The sequence below is a fragment of the Perna viridis genome, chromosome 14 (genome assembly GCF_037379345.1).
Source record: "Perna viridis isolate PV_CMFRI_1.1 ecotype Kerala chromosome 14, ASM3737934v1, whole genome shotgun sequence".
In the NCBI taxonomy this organism is placed as follows: Eukaryota; Metazoa; Mollusca; class Bivalvia; order Mytilida; family Mytilidae; genus Perna; species Perna viridis.
The window spans coordinates 14,724,548-14,744,567 of NC_142458.1; the positions used below are offsets into that span (position 1 = coordinate 14,724,548).

Consider the following 20,020-nt stretch of genomic DNA (forward strand, 5'->3'; position numbering starts at 1 on the left):
CAAATATCAACATATTCCTTGTTTCCATTAATTAAATATAGGAAAACATAGGTGGTTTCTTTTTCTTAGGCCAAAAAAAATATATGTCTGTTTCCTGCTACCCTTGTTTTTTTTTGTGTCTACCCTTAACATTTTTAAGCCAGTTTGGCTCAAGCACCGTTAAAGTCTAAATTGTTTTCCTATAACTTAATGTAAAGTAGTTTTGAAAATTAAAATAATTTCCTTACCCTACATCCTATGGTTTTCTTGCTAGTAGCAGGAAACAAGACTATTATTTGTTTTGACCTTAAACAGCTCATTTGTTCGTGCCAAGAATATTTTCCAGGTATGTTAAATGCACTTCAGCAAAAAGGTCTGCACGTATTTTAGATTTGTCATTAACTGCCCGATTCTTCAACTGACTCGTATTTAAATTTTCACATTTAATTAAATATCTAAATCGGTCATATTTCCAGTGTTTTATTTTGAAAAAGGTTGGTATTTATGGTATCATAATTTTCTACATGGACATAAAATGGTTTTTATATGTAAGTGAAAATTATTTTTTTTTAATCCCCGCAGTTCATTCTGTAGTTCAAATACGACTGCATTCATTGTCTTGTTATTATTACAAGAGTAAGTAAAATTTTAAATCATTTTACGCCCGTCGCTTAAGAACGTATATAAATTAAATGAATGTGTTCCGTTGACTATCATTTGTTCTTCTAACCGTCGAAACAGTTTGTGCGACTTTAATATTTATTTATTTCTGTTTTGATTTTGTTTGTATTTTGTTGTTGCATTTTACCTACATTTTAGAGATGCGCCAATTTTAAAAGGGGGAGGGGGTTGGGTGTGTTAATGTTTTAAGGCCCTTTCGATGAAATTTGCATTTTTATTTTTTTCCGCTCAGTGCATAGTTGTTCTCTTTGTTAAAACCAACAAAACACAAGTCCCCATTCTGTATATACATGTACATATGTATCTTAGCAACCCTGTGTAGTAACTGGACATTGTCTATTCTACATGTACCTCATTCGACGGAGTGTTCCAAGATCGGTCAACCAGTGACGGCTTGGCCCGACCAGGTCACGAATGTACGCGAATGATTATTTCACGTAATAATGTCGAAATACAATCGTATGTTTAAGTATAATTTTTTTTAATTTAATAAAATGATCAAGCTTGCTTATTTTTCAAGGCGTAAAAAGAATGATAAAACAATGAAAGATCAGTGACGGATGAGCTGTGCTGTTGAATGTAAAATGTCACTAGAGACCGAGTCGGATTGCTCTACTAGTAAAACTGCTCCGGCTTCAGTAACAGCTAAACAATGTGAAAGTGTCAATTCTACAAGAACGAAGGATAGCTATAACGTTCGGTTCTTTGACGGAAAGGCGCCCGGAACAGCAGACGATGGAAAAATAAAAAAGGACCCACATCCTCATAACCAGAATTGGGGAAGAACAGGTTTCCTTTTAATGGAAGGAGGGACAATCATTCTTCGTCTTCTACTCGAAGAAAAGGTGAAGCAGATATCCAATGGAAATCTGGTAGCTTACCTAAAACTTCCCGCGAATTACCAGACATTGTTCGATTTGTATCATGGAAAGGTTATCTCGCCACTTCAATGGGACGTCCTTTACCCGAATACCAACCCGCAGTCGCTTTCTCTACTTGAGTTAGACATTATAATGTTGTATATTTTAGTTATTCATACATGTCAGTTTAAAGGGGATATCCTAATGGATATTCAAAAGTTAGAAAAAAGAAGAGATTGTTTGTACGAATATACAAAAGATGTAAGAATCGCAGACTCAAAATTTGAACAAGAATATGAAGCAGTGGGTGCAGTTCTCGTAGAGCTAATAGTCTCTCGTGGTTTTGGACGAGATGTGGACAGTCGAATAAAAAATATGGTGAAAAGTTTGAAAAATATCAACATGACGAAGGAAGAAATAGTAATATATCTAGATGTATTGAAGCGCTGGTATTTGAGCGACATCGATATCCGAAAAGCAATCAAAGAGCTTAAACCACTTCTCAAGGTAAATGTAGCAATCGTGAAGTTTTCCTAACATGTGTTCATTAAATTAAGGAGGTAGACCTAGGGTAAGGGACATAACTCTTAAAATCGGTGATATGTTTTTGTATTATATTCAATTTCACCAAAGCCTAACAGACTTTCCTTTGAAACAGAATGAAATCAGTCCAAGTTACTTGGATGCTTGCATTAGATTGATGTAAAATGCTGAATACAAACATTCCAATGATTTGTAAGAGTTGTGTCCCTTACCCCAGGTCTACCTCCTTAAACACCGAATGAACAAATATTATTGCTTTTAAGTTTTTGTTAAATACAGGCAGATGGGAAAATCAGAAACATACATGTCAAAGAGTAATCAAGGGAACAAAGGTTCTAGCGGAAATCAAAAGAAGGCAATGCAAGAACAAAGACCAAGCATGGAAAACAGACAAACAGAACAAACAACATTAAATAACTTAAAATAATACATACAAAGTAACAAATGCAAATGAGCAACTCGCCGATAAGACGATATAATTTCGCTCAAAGATATTTTCTCTATTTGAAAAGACCATTGATTGGTCTCTGCATCCTCGATTTGCTAAGAATATTTTCAGAAGGACGTAGGAAAAATGAGGTTTTTAAAGAGTTATTTGCCATTGAAATGTTCAGTGAAATCATAACTCAATTCACCAGAGTGATATAAAGAATGTTCTCTTTTTTAACATCTGCTGCAAAAACCAAGCAAATCAAGAATAATAACTTTTGCAAAGTAACGATTCCTTACGCAATGTATAATATTTTTTATATCAACCAAATGACAAACTGAAAGTGGTAATGTGTGGTCTTTTACTGTTTCTGGTATAGAAACAAAAATAAATTTGGTTGGTTGTTTGCTTTGCTTTTTTTTTTCTTTTTGGCATACATGAATCACCTCCTGCCTGATTGTTATAATGACTGCTACTTTAAAACGAAAAGTATAAAGGCAAGATTTACACATGGTTCCACTAAAAAAAGTATATTCGGAAGTCCTGTTTGTATCAGTTCAAGTAACCACACTATATGCCGTCTTAGATTATAAATTTGCAAGGGAATATTACATACAAGTTATTTATAATTTATTTCAGAATGGCCAAGGCGAGCATCGGAAAGCTAAAGACATTTTAGCGAAGTTGAAGATGATTTCAGAGGACGATAACACTACATCGAGTGATATAAAAGATATTAAAGACGAATTAGAAAAGCTTGCTGGAGAAATAGAAGGGATCAAAAAGAAGAAAACAAAACTGAAAACCGTCAATAATATTTTGTCAATTCTCACGCCTCGATTCAGCCAACCGTTTAACATGGGTAAATATGAATGTTTATCATATAGATACATGTAGCAATGATTTACCGAATGTTTCGATCATTCACACTGTGAAATAAATTCAGTAATTTCACTCTTGCACTTTCTCCCGCCAAAACGTCACAGCATGGATATCAATAAGCAGTTCATAAGCAGCAACGAATAATGGAGGAAATATATTTAATAAATAATATAATCAATTGGTAATTTACTCTTTCCAATTCATTATACTATTAGTATTTGCATAATTGTCCATGTCATGATATCATGAAGGCTTGTATTCACATCAAACACATATTATAGTGCAGCGGACGGCTAAGAATTTTTCTAACTTTATTGGGCCTAGAGGGTATACGGCTATATATTTGTATCATGCGTCAATGGAAAGATAAATCTATGTACTTTTTGAATATTCTTTCCTAACTGAAAAGTGGTCAGGTTTTTGCATTAATTAGAGGAGGGATCAAAGATCAATCGACCCAATACACTTAGGTAGGAAATACAAGTGAAATCGATCACTGTAGGTATCGGAAAACAAGTAACATGTAATAAAAGAATTTCAAAAATGTAAAAAAAGAACTTTCTCGGACAAAGTTCACTATTTGAAGACAACAAAAATGCACCTAAAAATTGTTGCAGTTTACTGCATTTCCAATGAGTAAGAGATAACAAGACACCGTAGAATATTACAATGTATTCTTTAATAAATAACAAATAAAATAAACACAACATTCGCGTTCAATCTGCAACATGGGCTTTGCAAAATTAGTTTGAAGTTTCATATTTTCACGTATTTAAACTATTTATTGTACTAAAATTGTATAACACGGAATCGTTTCCGGACAATTTGTCTAGCTTCCGAGCTGTTTTATAAACAGATACACATGTAAAGTATAGAGTCTACCTTACGTTTTGACGAAAAAAACTTAAGGTTTTGAGATTTATTACTGTACAAACAAAAATCATACATATTTGGTTGCATTTGTCGTTATATATGCTTGGACTGCAAATAAACGTTAAAGATATAAACATGAATCAGGGATTCTCAAACAATGCGACTCGGGTGTACATGATAAGGATGAATTTTGTAATAAATTTGAAAAGGCATTACCTGTGAACTTTGAACTTTGCTTGGAAGAATATGCATACATGTACATGCATGTTGTCACAATATTTATGTCTTATGATGTTTAACTGTGCGTCGGGCTGATGCTTGTAATGGAATATCCTCTGCAGGGGCGGATCCACACTGAAAAGGAGGGGTGCCAGCCGGAATTTCTCAGAAAAGGGGGATGTGCTGGGACATTAGTTCCCATTTTTTGTCAATTTTTCCAATAAAAAGGGGGTGCCAACGCCCTGCACCCCCTCTGCATCCGTCGCTACTCTGAACGGATTATACTAAACGAGTTGATAAAAACAAATCAGATTCCTTGTAAAAATCGGACGCAAAAATAAGAATGAAGTTCAGACGCAACATAAACGTCAAAGAATTTTTACCTCTCAAAAAGACTCCAGTTTTTGTAGCCGTATGAATAGGACACAATGGTAACATAGTTGTTATAGAATATTAGGAATCATTGTCCAGGGCAGGGGCGGATCAAGTATATTAGAAAAAGACATCTTCTCTGATCAAGGCGTTTATAAAGAGAAGATGCAATCTATCGTTTGCTATTTACTGTCTATAAGTTGTTACAAACTACTTTTTTGCGGCGTAAACATACATGTACTGAGTAGTTGCAATAAGTGATTGGTGTATTGAATTGTGCTTTCTGTTGTCATAGTTTGACAAGGTAGATAGGTTGTTTTGAACATTTACAATGTCATAAGTTTAATTTTCGGGCAAGCCAATCATGTCTGTCTGCTTCACGTAGCCCCGTGCAGGTTCGGGTGTTAAAAGAATAGGCATGCAGCAGCGCTAAGCTTGTCGTAAAAGGCGACTAAATAGTGCTCAGAACCCTAGCCGGGGGCTAGGACGCTCTGCCCACAGAGCAACTGGGATGTGTGTCCCAAGCGGTGGAATGGGGTACCCCTGGCGTCTTACATGCTGGGGTTGTCAGGCTATAATACGGAAAACCTGACGGCAAACCATAGTGGTGCACCGTGTTGGGAAAGATGCCACGTTCCTCGCACGTTAAAGAACCCTACTGTGGTATTCTCCCGGAGTAGGGACCATAGGGCTCCGCCACAGGAGGCTAAATTGCCCGACTCTAACCATCTCTCCCAATTTCCAGTGGCAATCAAAATTTGTCGACCCTATTGTCCCTGTGTCCCATCCCTTTTTCATTTCATCATCATTTCATGTTCATTTTATCATCAATTTCATGTTCATCTTCTGAATATAGCTGAAATATTGCTGTTCAGACGTTAAACCCCAACAAACAAACAAACAAAACAAACTGCTTCACGTAAAGATTCAATAAGCGAGCCACTTTATGGTTCACTTCTCGATTTCTGATTGGTTATAAACTAAATACCAATAAAGATTATACTGAATCTGGGATTTATCACAACTATAAGAGCATCTTCGCTATCCAAGGGTTACGGTCTTGCCTCCTCCATTCACGCAATGGGAGTGACAGGACCGTAACCCTTGCCTAGCGAAGATGCTGTAAAAGCCAGGAATCGGAATTAAGCCACTTGGAAACTTTTCATCTATCTATATGATAGTAAAGGCCGATTTTATTTGAAAAAAAAATCATTAACAAAAAAATCTTGGTAACGTTTTCTTTTTCACCATTACATACTACAGGACTTTTAAGCAATGCCAGTTTTTCCCTCCTTCGTTTAAATCCGTAAAGACATTATATAAGAACAGATCGACGGGCGCTTAAGGAAAAACAGAAAAGGCGTAAATATAATATCCTACCAATGAACCTGGTATAACCCCCAAAATTGTCCGGGAATGGATTTCGTATTTAACAACTTTAGTATAATTAGTAATTAAAATATGTGAAAATTTGATCGATGGATTGATTATTGGAGTTTAACGCCCAAGCAGCAATATTTCAGCTATATTCGGGTGAGTTGAAAATGTGCATATTCAAACACATTTTGTAAAGCTCATGTTGCAGATCAAATCGAGAACTTTGTATTATTTCATTTGTTATTCAGAAAAGAACATTTAGATATACATAGAAATATTCTACGGTGTCTCTTAATCATTGAAAATGCACTAAAATGCAACCATTTTTAGAGGCAACTTTGCTCAGTAATTAAAAAGTCTACTTTTGTCGGAAAAAGTTAATTTTGAAAGTTTTGAAATTCTATACATGTGACCTTTACATGTTACTCGTTTTACAATACCTACCATAAACGATTCACTTGAATTGCTTATCAGAGTGTACTGGGGTCGATTGATCTTTGACCCCTCCTCTATTTAATGCAAAATAGCAGAACACTACCGTTTTTTGCTTTGTACGATATTAAAAAACTACATTGATTTATCTTTCCATTGACTTATAATATAGCCGTATCCGTGTACCCTCTAGGCCCATGAAGCTCGAAAACTCGAGCACTTTTTGATACCCGTCCGCAGCACTAATATTACTATTCAATATTTATCAAAGCTTTGGAAACCTGGGGTATTTACTGATAATGCTGTATGTCCGTCCGTCCCCATTTCTGTCCGCATCTCCGCCGAAAACACTAGCTTTAATATAGAAAGGAATATAGTTTCGTGAAAAACAATGACGTTGTAGACTTGAAAAAACATTGTTTAGTTGGTCGGTATTTCTGTGTCCTGTACAACATCTACCATTTTCTGAATTTTATTATCTGGTACTGTAAACAAAGGCTCACTCTATGCTCTATGTGTTTAGTGTTTTCTCCTCGCACGGCAATGGAACATTAACCTCGATTACTCGACTTAATTTAAGAACAAAACTACTATAAAAGGGGTTATAGGTTGAATAGATCAGGTAAATTTTGTACTTTACACGTTTTATGAGACCGTGGAGGTCACGATTCCTTGAAAATCTGCCCTTTTTTGAAACCCTTTTGTAACCCCAGAAGAATCATCCATTGACATTTGTACTTGTAGCACAATTGCTTTTAGAACCATTCTTTTTAATTAGGTGCTTGCATTGTTTTTAGAATCCGTGGGATGTTCCATACCATCTGTTCACAGATGGGAACACAGTGGCGTACAGTTTGTTTTAAGTTTCTACTGCCAAGGACAGCTACATGTATATACCAAATGTGAGTTGTATAATATACATTTAATGTTTTAAGTTTGAGCTCAAACTACACGCAAAAGTGGTCTGTAATGTTTTCCTTAGTTTTTAGTTTTTACCATAAAAAGAACATTTCATTTCCGTTATTGTATAGCTTTCCTGCCACAAGTATGCATATGTTTAAGAGTAATAAAGGGAACCAAGGTTATAGCGGTAATCAAAAGAATGTAATCCAGGGACAAAGACCAGACATGGAAAACAGACATACACAACAAAGAACATAAAGTAACTAAAATCATACATACAAAGTAACAAAAGTAAATGAGCAACTCTGACTCTACTAAAAACTGGGATCATGGACCAGGTGCACCGGTAGGGTAAGCGTCCTCTGGTTTTCTAGAAACACCCGCCGAGTTGCTCATAAAAAGTCAAGTCCGGGTTAGACAGACGAGGAAAGGAAAACTATGACCCGTTGAATAAACCAGTTTTCATGGTGCTGATGGATACATGATAACGATCCACGAGTTCATGATGATTTAAAATACAAAATGTTTGCCAGTTCCATGATTTCCATGCATTGTACTAGCTGATATTCTGATTTAATCGCCAAAAGGCGGACTTGAATCGCTTCTACTTAATACTACAATCGGTCAATTATTTAGAATTTACGATATGTACATGTTTTTATAACAAACAAATAATGATTTATATCGGATGTGTTGTTTATATTTTAGCAACAAAGTTAGTCGTAGAAGCTAAAATCAAAATACTGCTCGAAGATGAGAGATTGCCTCAAGGAGAAGTTGCTACAGTTAAAGCCCTTGAATCTTCGAAATTCAGGGACCAACTTTCAAATGACTTGCATTTGAATGGAGTCGGAACGCTGACCTTCAAGGAACGGAGTTTCTTTATTGTGCCTATAGAATCCTCCGAACAGGGATATAGAAAATTAATGGACACAGTTAAGCTTCCAGTTTGGAAAACGACGATATCTAATGTATTTGAAACCGAAGAAGTCAAAGGTCAACTCAAGAAGGGTGGATGTTTATGCATGTCGGCAAATGGCGACCCTACCGTTATGGTGGATATTCGCTGTAGAGGATCTGATATTCCATTGAGCACGCCTTCAGGAAGTAAGGTCTTTATTAGTTACACAAATATTGTGACGGTTTTCTTTTTCGGAATTGTTTTTGATTGCCTTACGTGGGCTGTCTTTTTTTTTTTTTGGCTTTCTGATGAGTTTTGGAATGCTCTCCCAATGTGAGCGGTACCTGATAATCATGGGCAAATAAATTATAATAATACGTCCGTGAAGTTGTTACCAGACTTTGTTTTTTTGAATTTGTATCATCATTGTTACGTTCGTGATAAGATCATATTTTTTATTGTCTCTCAAAGAGTTAATTTCATATAAAGATTTTTTCCAATTGTCAGTCAACATCTATTACAGTTAAGGTGTGATATAACAATCTTATCACTATACAAAGACCAATTTTTTTTTTATTAATTATTCATTGTTATTTTTATTTATTTATTTATTTATCTTTTTTTTTTCTTTTTTTGTTTTTTTTTTTTTGGGGGGGGGTGTCAGATTCATGTACTAGAGGTTTGCCAAATCGAGTAAATATTGAAATTAATTTTCTTATAACGAACACCCAATTTAAGGTTGGGTAACGACTAGCTTTTGATATGAAGTGAAATACAGAATTGATACTTTCTCATTAAAAACGTTGGTAATGCGTTGTCCTCCTTTTCGAACAAAAGTCCCCCCCCCCCGGTGAAGCGTTGAAATGTAGTCAAATCACCTGTTTAGCAAAACGTTTCAAAGACCTGCATGTTATTTTATCGAATCTGCTAGGACATTTTTTACAAAATCTACATCTGGTTGTGGTTAAACAAGGTATTCTTTGTCGATCCCAGAACTGTTTGACCGACAAAATTACAAGTATTTGGAATATCTTTTACCGATTTCCGACGATGAAATTATCCTAAATCAAATTAAGCGGTGAAAGCATTTTTATTTAAAAGAGAGCGTACTAAATGCTTCGGTCGCACTTTAAGGAATCTGACTGCAAAACTTTGAAATTGTCCTCGCTGGAACATAGTAATTGTCCCGTCCGTCCGCGCGTTGGAAGTTTGTGAACGCATCTCCACTATAACCACTTGACGGATTTCGTTCCAATTTTTTAGGATGGTAGATACATTATGTAATTGATCGTATCACATGGATTATACCACACCACCATTTTGTTTCGAACAATTTATTAGATTTATTGGACTGTGAATGTTTTTTTTTATACATTAAGAAGTTATTGATTGTGTAACTGCAGGACGGATTTCTATCAAATTTATGTAATTGTCATTTGGTTTAGGACACTAAAAAATATGAAATTCTTGGGAAAAGTAGTAGACCTGATTTTGAAGACAACACTCATTGGTTTTATAATTCAACATTTTAAATTCTTAATGTCTGCTGCAGCGGGGGATATATGGCTACGCGTAGCAATCCGATTATATTTGGAATCTTTGTCAAAGACAAATTTGATTTTCGTTCTATTGATGTGGTATTCTCAATTTCATGTTTATGAGTTTTCTAATGTTTTTTTTTTTAAATAGGCGCCATTACAGCAAGAACACCTCCTTTTAACTGGAAAATTGGAACTAGAACATTTGTCGTTAAAAAGTATTTTCTCGGCAAAGGAGAGGAGGGATCGGCGACTCAAGGTAAATGAAAAATGGTAGTATTTATTTTGTACAATGTGCAAAAAGTGCATTTTTCTATTACAATTTTTTTACCTGGGTATTAATTCCTTACAGAAAACGATCAAGTGTAAGCATTCGTTTGAATCAGGCAGCTGTGAAACATGGTATGAAAAAAAACCCAACCGCATGAAAGTTTTATTTAAATTGACTATTTTCACCATCGAAATCAAAAACATTTTCCATATCACTTTGGTAACATTTCATTGCACTGCAAATGAACATTTAAGAGCAGATAACTTTGTTAAAATCCTCATTTTACTCACATTTTATTACAAAAATTTCTGAGCAAAATTATCTTCATTGTAAAATATTGACCATCCAAAAGTTCATGCATGGTTTCTGTTTTGTTCAACTTTAGTTAGGGTACAAACCATGTACCGCTTTCTTTGTAATATTAGTATTAACTGTATTCAAAGTATAAACGTTTCCGCTCCAAATATTCCTGTACATGTGTTAAATAATGGTTTGAATTGTTTGTCTTCGAAAACTTCAAAATTTAATACAGCATATGTATTTTGTAACTGGTCCTCTACACGAAAAATGTTACACACAAAAAAAATATAAAATAATATGAAATAAAAATGGATATCATAAGTGAATAAGATTTTTAAAAAAAATAGATTAGTAGAACTTATAGTTGTTTATCATTTTGGTTTTAGTTGTATCAATACCTTTATACCCCACAACAGCAAGGGTCGAAATCTTTTTTCCACATTGATGGAAGGCATGTCGCTTATCTCCCCCTTAAAAGTTTTAGGGGGAATTCATCTGTGTGTCATTCTTTTTATAAATGTACAATGTATCTTTTTTTCGAAATTCTGTCCACCTTTTAGATTGTTCTTTTATTCTTCACCTTGTTAAAATAAAAAAAATGTTTAAAACAGTTCTTATCGTGGTTTTCTTAAAGTCTTAAAGTAAGTGTAACACAAGTATAACGTATATTAAAAAAAAGGCATGCTCTCGTGGAATCTAAAATTGAGTCTATTTTCGTTCATTTGCTTTTTTTGTTTGTTTGTTTGTTTGTTTGTTTGTTTGTTTGTTTTTTTTGGGTCGTCAGGAATTAAATGCATACTCGTAGACCTGACGTTAAAGAAGGGAAAGAAAATTGACACAGTGATGGAGACAAAACTGAGTCAACAACTTATCGATGACAAATTTGATCTAAGCACCTTGCTTCACCACAAAGACGGCGTGTCTTCTGTGAAGTGTGAGCAGGGGAAGCCAAGTATTTCGATTGCTTTCAACACACTAGCGTCAGTGAAAGCTTTCCATGACAGATTTCGGTACAGTGATGTACAAACATTTGTAAAGAAGATATTTGACCTTCCAAAGGTTGTAAAGGTCATAGGGAGTGCTGGGTATAACGTTTATGTTGACCTCATCTTCAGTATGCCGGAAGTTGAATGTGAAGGGCTTCCTGAACCAGGTAAAATGTATACAATGTATGCTTTAATATTTACTTGTCACTTTTCTGGTTGAATCATTGCTGATGCATTCTATTTTCATCCATACCCTACAAATATACCATCGTGAAGCTAGCCTTCAATCTATCATGCATGTACATTTGTACCGATCATGGACTACCATACAATGCCCTATAATGTAAGTGCTATTCTTTAGATTTGAAGACTTGGGCATTGGAAATAGTAGTAGGATTTATCGCAATTAATTTTCAAGTATTTAATATTTTGGAAAATTTTATACCTAAATCATTGATATTTTTGTTTTGTCTTCAGCTGCACCAGGAACACCAAACGATTTCAAAATAGTTGACGTGGCAATAACTTCCGTTTTGTTGTCATGGGAACCACCTATGACTGATGGTGGTATTGAAATCATAAGCTACCACATCGAGAGAAACGATGTTGGAGAAAAGAAATGGGTAAAAGTAGGAGTTGTCGACTGCACTGATACAAAGTATCACGTTACTAATTTACAGACCAGCCACGAATACTACTTCCGCATAAAGGCTGAGAATCTTGCCGGGTTTAGTCCGTTTGCAGAGACACCTGAGTCGGTTTTGCTCAGTCGAACAAAAGGTGGTATGATTAAATCATCATTACAACTTTTTTTTGTTCATACATGTACATGTAATTAAAAGTTTTTTTTTTTAAATTACAAAACAAATAAAACCTTATAATAGCACTTGTTGGGATTCGGTATCAAATCATACAAAAAAACATTTAAAAAATAAGTTAGAACTATTAAGCATATATATACTCATGTTGTCAAAATGTATTTTGAACATTTTGTTTTATCTTCTCAACAGCTTCAAAACCCTCAAATATCACAATCAAAGATAAGAGATCGAAACCAACACCAAAACCACAGCCCAAAATGGAATCTTCGAGTTTGCAATGCAATGATAGAGAATTAAAGGAATGTGAAATTGAAGAAATTGGACAGCCTTCAGGAATCAAAAACACAACTGAAGAAAGCAACCGGATACTTCAAATACCGAAAGAGAAAACTTTTGCGATTGAACTTGGATCGAATGACACATCAGCTGAATCGAAAAATGTAGATGTGAATAGAACGGCGTTGGATCAAGGAAATCGAAATGGTGATAGTCATGATAAATTACAAAGGCAGAGAACAAGTTCACGGAAACGTGATGGATCGTTTAAGAGAGGTTTCTTGTTGTTACGAGATCCCCGTGCTCGGACTCATGTAAACAAAAAATCGACTGAAATAAAGAAAGGAGACTTTAAAAGACGAGATTGGTCAAAACAACAATATGAAAACACATCAGATGACATTGTCGCTAATTCCGAAGCGATTGTGGAACCGGATTCAGCCGTAAGTTACTATACTTCCGAAAAGGACATGACAATCAAACATGATGATGACGTAGATAACAACACATCTGATTCAAAATCGACACAGACATCTGCGAGACCTAAGACTGTGCCAGTAACAGGGAAGAAAGAGAACAAAAGGTCAAAATCAAAGAATGCAAAATCTGCTAGAAGACCGAGACGAAAGACCCCTGTATTTATGTAGTCCATGAGATTTAATGCATACACATTTGTACTTACTGCTGTTTTCTATAACCTTCAATGCGTTTTGCAAGTAACCGTGACAAAGCTATGAAATGTTGAGTGCATATTTTTCCTTGAAATTAAACATTTTTTATTTGACCTAAACTATGTCACTCCAGATTTGCAAAGACCGACTGCATAAACTTAGGCAAAACATGCGCAATCATTGCAGTGTTGTGTCCAGTTAGGACTTTCTTGTAGATATGATAGATTTTGCTTTCTTTTGGCTTGTTTTTTTTTTTTATCCTTTCGTGTTTCGTCCTGAAATTCGTACTTCAGACATTTTTATTAATGTGATTTCAAAGAACATAATCGTCTGAATATAGTTGAGATATTGCTGGTCGGACGTTAAACCCCAACAAAGCAATCAATCAATCAATCAAATAATATAACCATGAAAATAAAGTTATTACCGTTTAAAGACATAACCTACCATTTCAACCTAAATGTAAATTGGTAGGTTAGAGGGAGTCAATCCTGGTGTATTTGTATTGATGAAACAGTATGTGGTTGGACACGTAGGTTCCATCAGTAAACATTTATCGTCTTGTATGCATGTGATCAACTAGTCCATGTGAAATTAAGACACTCCCCATGGTAAAGTGATTCATGGTGTAAAAAAAACCCATGGATCAGATGATGTTTTCTTTTTTTTTTGTCTACATATGCTATATTTTTTATGTGACAATAGTCCTTTCTGTATTTAGATCTGTACCTAAGTGAAAACAACGCCAAAAATCAACCAAATCAAACCAAATCAAGAACGATAACTCTTGCAAAGTGCTTTTTCATGTGCAATCTATATAGATTTTATCTCAAAAGCTCAACCCCTAAATGAAAGAGTAAGACTGGTTATGTGATCCATAACGGTTTCTAAATAAGAAAACTGAGTTTTGTGGGGGTTTTTGACACGCATGATTTTTATAAAGACTGATATTTAAAGCTTAAAGTACACACTCATCTGCAATCATTACAGTTCGATACATGTACATTGTGAATGCTTTATCACCAGTTTAAACCTGTCCCCACATAAAACATTCAAGTTTGTCATTTTCACCTTTAAATGCTTTATACACGAATTTCATGTGAACAATTCACGTGAATTTCACGTTAAGGCTCGATTATACCGAATTTCACGTGAACTCTCACAAAGTTTATTTGCTAAATTCAGGTGAAAATCATGTGAAATAATTTTACCTGTGTACATGTTTTCTCCTGTTTACGGCATTATGTTTTTTTGTATAATTATTTTTTTATCAGATTACAATGTACTACATGTAAGCAAGTACTGCAAGTACTAGCTTGTATTGCATGTGTTAAATATATTCTGATATATTCTGTGTAATCAGTTCCTCATTAAATCGTTCTGTTACGAGTTGAGATTTTATCGCGTCTGTATAATTTTGCACGCGACAATAATCATTTTCTGCACATGACAAACAAAGCAGAAATGTCTACTAGTTGTATTTCAAGTTTTTGAGACGTTCATCGTAATATTGACGGTCGCAAATCGGGAAACGTTTTCTTTTACTTTTGCTAAAAGAAATGAAAAAAGAAAAGAAAATGATTAACGACGAAAACTGTTCATTTCTCACTTACATGTACCTTTTAATAATTCTAATCATGAGATTCTTCATGCTTATAGCCTTTTTTGATTGGTCGAGAACGTCTTTGCCAGAAAGTTCATACTTGAATGAACATCGCATTCAACATGCATCCACGAACGCCAGTCAACTTGAAAATAATATTGCGGCCGTGTAGTTCGAAAGAGTGTGGCAACAACCTTAACGGCATAATATAGCCGTAAGAATAGTGTATTACATCAACAGTGATTTTACCGGCACAGTTTGTTTACAGAGAGTAATTTTCAGTTCGGTTAAAGAAACTTATAAATGCTTAAAATCTAACTACAAGTAAATTCGCAATCAAATTAAATTGTCCCAGAACTAGATTTTATTAATACATTTAGCGGTTCAACACATTAAAAAAAAATCCCATGTCGGGATAGAATTATTTTCGGTCGTTCATGCATGTATGAACGGATCTCTCCACTCCTAAACATTACATGAACGGCCGAAGGCTGTTCATTGAGTTTGTGTGCTCCGAGATCAGTGATTTTAACTAACTTTATGTCTTCATTTTAACCAAAAAAAATAACTTTCTTCAAAAAAGAAAAGTACTTATTCTATAAGGTAAACAATAATTACATCTTCAATAAAAATATATTTATTCAACACTGATTTAATATGCAGCGATTAAGAATCCAGAAAACCACGACCAAGCATATCCATACACACGAACATTTCCATCATTATAGGCAGAGTTATTGTGAGTACGAATCCAGACGTCATTTCCCGCCTCTAAGAACAAAACTCCGGACAAAGTTCCGACACCATGGGTGTCACCATTTCCTACAAAGGCGTAAACTAGAACAATTCCGTCTTTCACTAGTTGTGCTTCAAAGTCTTCGTTGTAATGAGACATCAGGTTAGCAGAGAAAAAGTAGAGTCCGCGAGTTGGTGCTTTGAAGACGCTCGTTTTCGAATCATATCCATTTCCTTCGTTTGTAATTGTGGTCGGGAATAAAATTGGTTGTAGAAGACCGAGATGTTCCTGATGAGCAGTCATGACGGCAAAAAATCCTATTTTTGTTGATTTCGGCTGTTGTGTGACTGCTGAAATAAAACAAATAAAACAACATTAAGCTTCTTACTGTTAAAATATTTTGAAACTTGATGTCGTCTTCATAACGAAGATGAATTCGAATTTGACCTATGACCTTAGAATCTATTAGGGTCAGGTTCAAGTGCAGCAGGAAGTGATCAGCTGCGCAAAAACTAACATATCAAAAAGCACAAGGGTGCACAAGCCGAGTTTTGTTCCTACTTGAGAGAAAGAAATACTTTTACTGTGCCTTATTTTAATCAGATGTGAACCATTTTAGACCCCATTTCTTCTAAAAAAAATCCTTAGAGATATTAGTTGCGCTTGCAAAGTTGTAGTATGAAAAAAAAAACATCTTCAAAATATTTATAGTACGCCATCAGTAATTATCATATTTCATCTACATGACATTCTTAAACAAAATGACAAAAACTCAATAAATTTGACTTCATCATTCACAGAATAAAAAATGAATGAAATAATCAAGAATACCAACAAAAAATATAAAGATCTACAAATCCGTTCTTGTAATACGTGTATATTATAAGGTTTAATTGCTACAAAAACACAAAGTAGCAATTAATTACATGTTTACACAAGTTACCATCTCGCCTTAGTTCACTCCAAATTTTACTAAGGCGAAATTGGAAAAATTCTATCTACCAAATTTGACAGCTAAGGCGAAATGGGAACAAGCCTTTTAATCCGCCCATACGAGAGGCGCCGCACAGAAAACACATTATAGAATTCGTTTTGAAGTCAAGACACTACTATTGTCTATGTAATTAATGTGTTATACGACATACTCATAAGATTTTACTATTAATATAATAAAAACCATGCCTATTCCGAACTTTAAATGGTGAAAAAAGAAAAACGTCTACAGCATTGTAGACTGAAAAATTAAACGAAAACAAACATAAATCAAAAATTAAATAAACATAATGTAATCATACGCCAGAACACTAAAGTCAAGCAGAAAAATTCTTATAGCGAGCACAGAACGAAGAGCTCCATGGCAACATGCAAGTGCAAGTAAAAAGTGCAGAGTGATACATTTTGTAAGAACAAATTTAAAATTCATCGTACGGGAGTGATATGTCGCGGAGAGAATGTAAAACAACTAACAGTGTCCTCAATAATTATTTCAAAAACTGAAACGATGTTTGAACGTCATACAAAGCTAATTGAAATAGCAAAAGAGGATTGGAATACCTACATTGTTTAAATTATGAGTACGTCGCATTGTAATCGGCTTTTACCTTCGTCCCAAACTCTATTAAAATGCCAGAATTTAAGGTTAATGATCAAATGTATTTGCGGTTTAAAACACAAATATACACATATTAAGTATTTTACAAAAAACCATGTATTTAAATGATAATTTTATTTCAAATGAATATAAGTCAACGTTTTCTGCTGAATATGTTCTGCATCTGCCTACAACCTGTTTGCCGTACACAGCGAAACCTACTGCTGGTGGAAAAAAAATATCTGCTCGCTTGTAGACAGTGCCTACTCCATGTTATACAATAAAACATGATTGCAATTACTAATACAGACTACATTGTTTGTTTTATGAAAGCGCTTTTCACATAAAATATCGTGATCAATCTATCAATAAGACTTAAGGAGGTAGACTTAGAGTAAGGGAAATAACTCTTGAAATCAGTGCTATGTTTGTATCATATTCAATTTTACCCAAGGCTGTCAAGCTTTCATTCGAAACATAATCCATGTTATTTTGATGCTTACAAATGTACATGAGATTGATATAAAATGCTGAATACAAACATTCCAATGATTTGTAAGAGTTGTGTCCCTTACTATAGGTCTACCTCCTTAATATAATCTATCTATACCAGCATTGGTTGTTGGTGGAATAATCCTGCGGATTCTGGTTACATCATCTTGAATTGACATTGAACACTTTTCTGCTAGTTTCCGTATATCTTCACGCATCATTTTAGATTCAACCATGGCTCTTGCAAGATCCTGTTTCAAATGACTGCTTTCCTCCTCTAATTCAAAAATTCGGTTTTCCTTCATTTTTGATTCAGTTTTTAATATTCCAACTTCGTTTTTCAGTATCCCAACTTCGTTTTTCAGAAGTGTGTTTTCCTCTAACAAAGTCATTACTAGTTCATCCAAACGAGAAAGTTTCAGTAAAATTTTGTCATCACTAACAGCAAATACTTGATCAATGCATAACAAAACACATAAGCATGGGACAACTTGAATGATTTTCATTTTGAATTTGTAAACGTATTGTATCTTATAAAATCTAGTTCAAACAAGTACATGTACATGTATCTTAGTGGGATTGAGTTGATAAGAAAGTACACAACAACCAAAAGTGCCATGTAAGGAAATCAAATTTGGTGAAAAATTTGTGTAAATATTGACAAAATAATGACAGTTCTGTAAATGGATCATTTATACGTAAAAACCATTGTAGATTTATCATTTCATTCATATTTGGTCCAAAGTCGATTTTCTTACCTTAACCTTTTGCTATGTTTGTCCATTTGTGGAGACCTCAAAGCCGGTTTTGCTTAGTCGCATAAAGGGTGGCAAAATTTACATTTATTGAATGAATTATTCTTTATTTTTATTTTATTTTTTTTCAAACCATAAAAATCACCAAAGGACTATAAAATCGTTAAACATAACGTGCAGATTTTCAATGATCTGGCATGTACATTCTAAAATTATGTAGTGGAAACATGTTTGCGCACAATTTCAATACATAATGTTGTTATAGCTCGTTGGAATGTTCCTTAGCCATCTCTGTCATGATTATCTTGCAAATTCTTTCTCATGGCTCTTCTGCTTCTCTTGCAACTGTCTCTGATTTTCTGTCTGACGGTTCATCATGGCTATGTTCGAATCGGCCGTCAATTACCATCAGCTACTGCAATTTTGTTGTGTACATAGTCTTGCAGATTTTAATTGTTCATATCCAGGTTTTTGCTGTTTTTGATTCTCTGAAATATCGGTATGGGAAATAGTACGTGGGCTGAGATAACCCTCGTGCACCCCCACTCATCAACCAAAATATGATTTTCAGATACCCTTATATCTCCCATTTACGAATCTTTTTGTCGCCAAAAAATTAACTGAAGCATTTTGGTATTTTTTTTTATTTTTTGGCTACTATTTATACCTGAGGCAAAAATCATTTTTTTTAATTTTTCTACAGAACAAAGTAGACTGACATATGTATATATCATCATATACCCCAATGTCTCATCTTTGCAATGTTACCAAGAAAGTTGCGGCAACTCTTAGGATTTTGCGGTAAAATGGGAAAAAAATGTACGCTGTCAGCATGCTTTGAATGAGAATTCAGTTTAAAACTGAGACCAGTTTTCTACGGTTAGGGGTAATATTTTTAACATTTTTTTAAAATCCATTCTTGAAAATTAGTTTTTCGTGGCTTATTTATGTAGGAAATTAAATTATCTATCGAATGATTCCAAATTTAAGACAGTTTAGTTGAACAATAGCTTGTAGAGTCGAATTTATATGACTTGACCGAAAAATCGAAAATCCCATTTTTTGCATTTTTATGACAAATTCTGACTACAAAAATCGCATAAACTCATCAAAAGAACCCAGAATATAAATTGTGATAAAAATAAACAGAAAATACCAAATAAACCATTTTTGACTGAAGCATTAATACTCTAGGACTTTTGCCATTGAAAAATATGTCAATTTAAGCGAGTTTTCGGCGGGATAGGGGTACATCTTTTTATCATTTTACCCTATAACCCTAAGTGTTTTAGCCGATGTGTTGGTACCATTGTAAAGCTGAGACATTGAGCTACACGATGATTAGTTTGTTTACACAGGTTACCCCAGGAAGGCTTAGACGCTCATACAATTGAGTCGCAAAAATTTTAGCTTTTTGACCCAGTGGGGTACAAATATGGGCTTATGCTGAAAAAAAAAACCCGAAAATATTCTTTGGCAACAAATTGATTCGGTAATGGGAGGTATAAAGGTACCTACAAATCACTGT

At 34.5% G+C, this 20,020-nt stretch overlaps 2 protein-coding genes across 2 annotated transcripts; one reads left to right on the forward strand and one right to left on the reverse strand.

Moving 5' to 3' along the window:
* Positions 1 to 462: 462 nt before the first annotated feature.
* Positions 463 to 14,704, forward strand: LOC148598325 (uncharacterized). The gene is made up of 9 exons (XM_088561546.1): positions 463 to 527; positions 1,181 to 2,027; positions 3,133 to 3,355; positions 7,446 to 7,550; positions 8,260 to 8,658; positions 10,142 to 10,249; positions 11,346 to 11,714; positions 12,025 to 12,327; positions 12,558 to 14,704. The coding sequence occupies exons 2-9, from the start codon at positions 1,221 to 1,223 to the stop codon at positions 13,289 to 13,291; spliced, it is 3,048 nt and encodes a 1,015-aa protein (XP_088417672.1). The 5' UTR covers positions 463 to 527; positions 1,181 to 1,220; the 3' UTR covers positions 13,292 to 14,704.
* Positions 14,705 to 15,539: 835 nt separating this feature from the next.
* On the reverse strand, positions 15,540 to 18,290 carry LOC148598326 (cerebellin-1-like). Its single transcript, XM_088561067.1, has 2 exons — positions 17,856 to 18,290; positions 15,540 to 16,004 (listed from the first exon to the last, which is right to left on the reverse strand). Exons 1-2 carry the CDS (start codon positions 18,241 to 18,243, stop codon positions 15,571 to 15,573), a joined length of 822 nt encoding a protein of 273 aa, XP_088417193.1. The 5' UTR covers positions 18,244 to 18,290; the 3' UTR covers positions 15,540 to 15,570.
* Between the last annotated feature and the right edge of the window lie 1,730 nt (positions 18,291 to 20,020).

What these genes read in the sequence shown, in the direction of transcription:
- LOC148598325 (XM_088561546.1), top strand. Translation starts at nt 1,221, where the DNA reads ATGAGCTGTGCTGTTGAATGTAAAATGTCACTAGAGACCGAGTCGGAT. An exon ending in CAGCCAACCGTTTAACATGG is followed by an intron (nt 3,356 to 7,445) that starts GTAAATATGAAT and finishes CATTGTTTTTAG; the next exon opens with AATCCGTGGGATGTTCCATA. An exon ending in GCTACATGTATATACCAAAT is followed by an intron (nt 7,551 to 8,259) that starts GTGAGTTGTATA and finishes TTTATATTTTAG; the next exon opens with CAACAAAGTTAGTCGTAGAA.
- LOC148598326 (XM_088561067.1), bottom strand. Translation starts at nt 18,243, where the DNA reads ATGAAAATCATTCAAGTTGTCCCATGCTTATGTGTTTTGTTATGCATT. An exon ending in TCCACCAACAACCAATGCTG is followed by an intron (nt 16,005 to 17,855) that starts GTATAGATAGAT and finishes GTTTTATTTCAG; the next exon opens with CAGTCACACAACAGCCGAAA.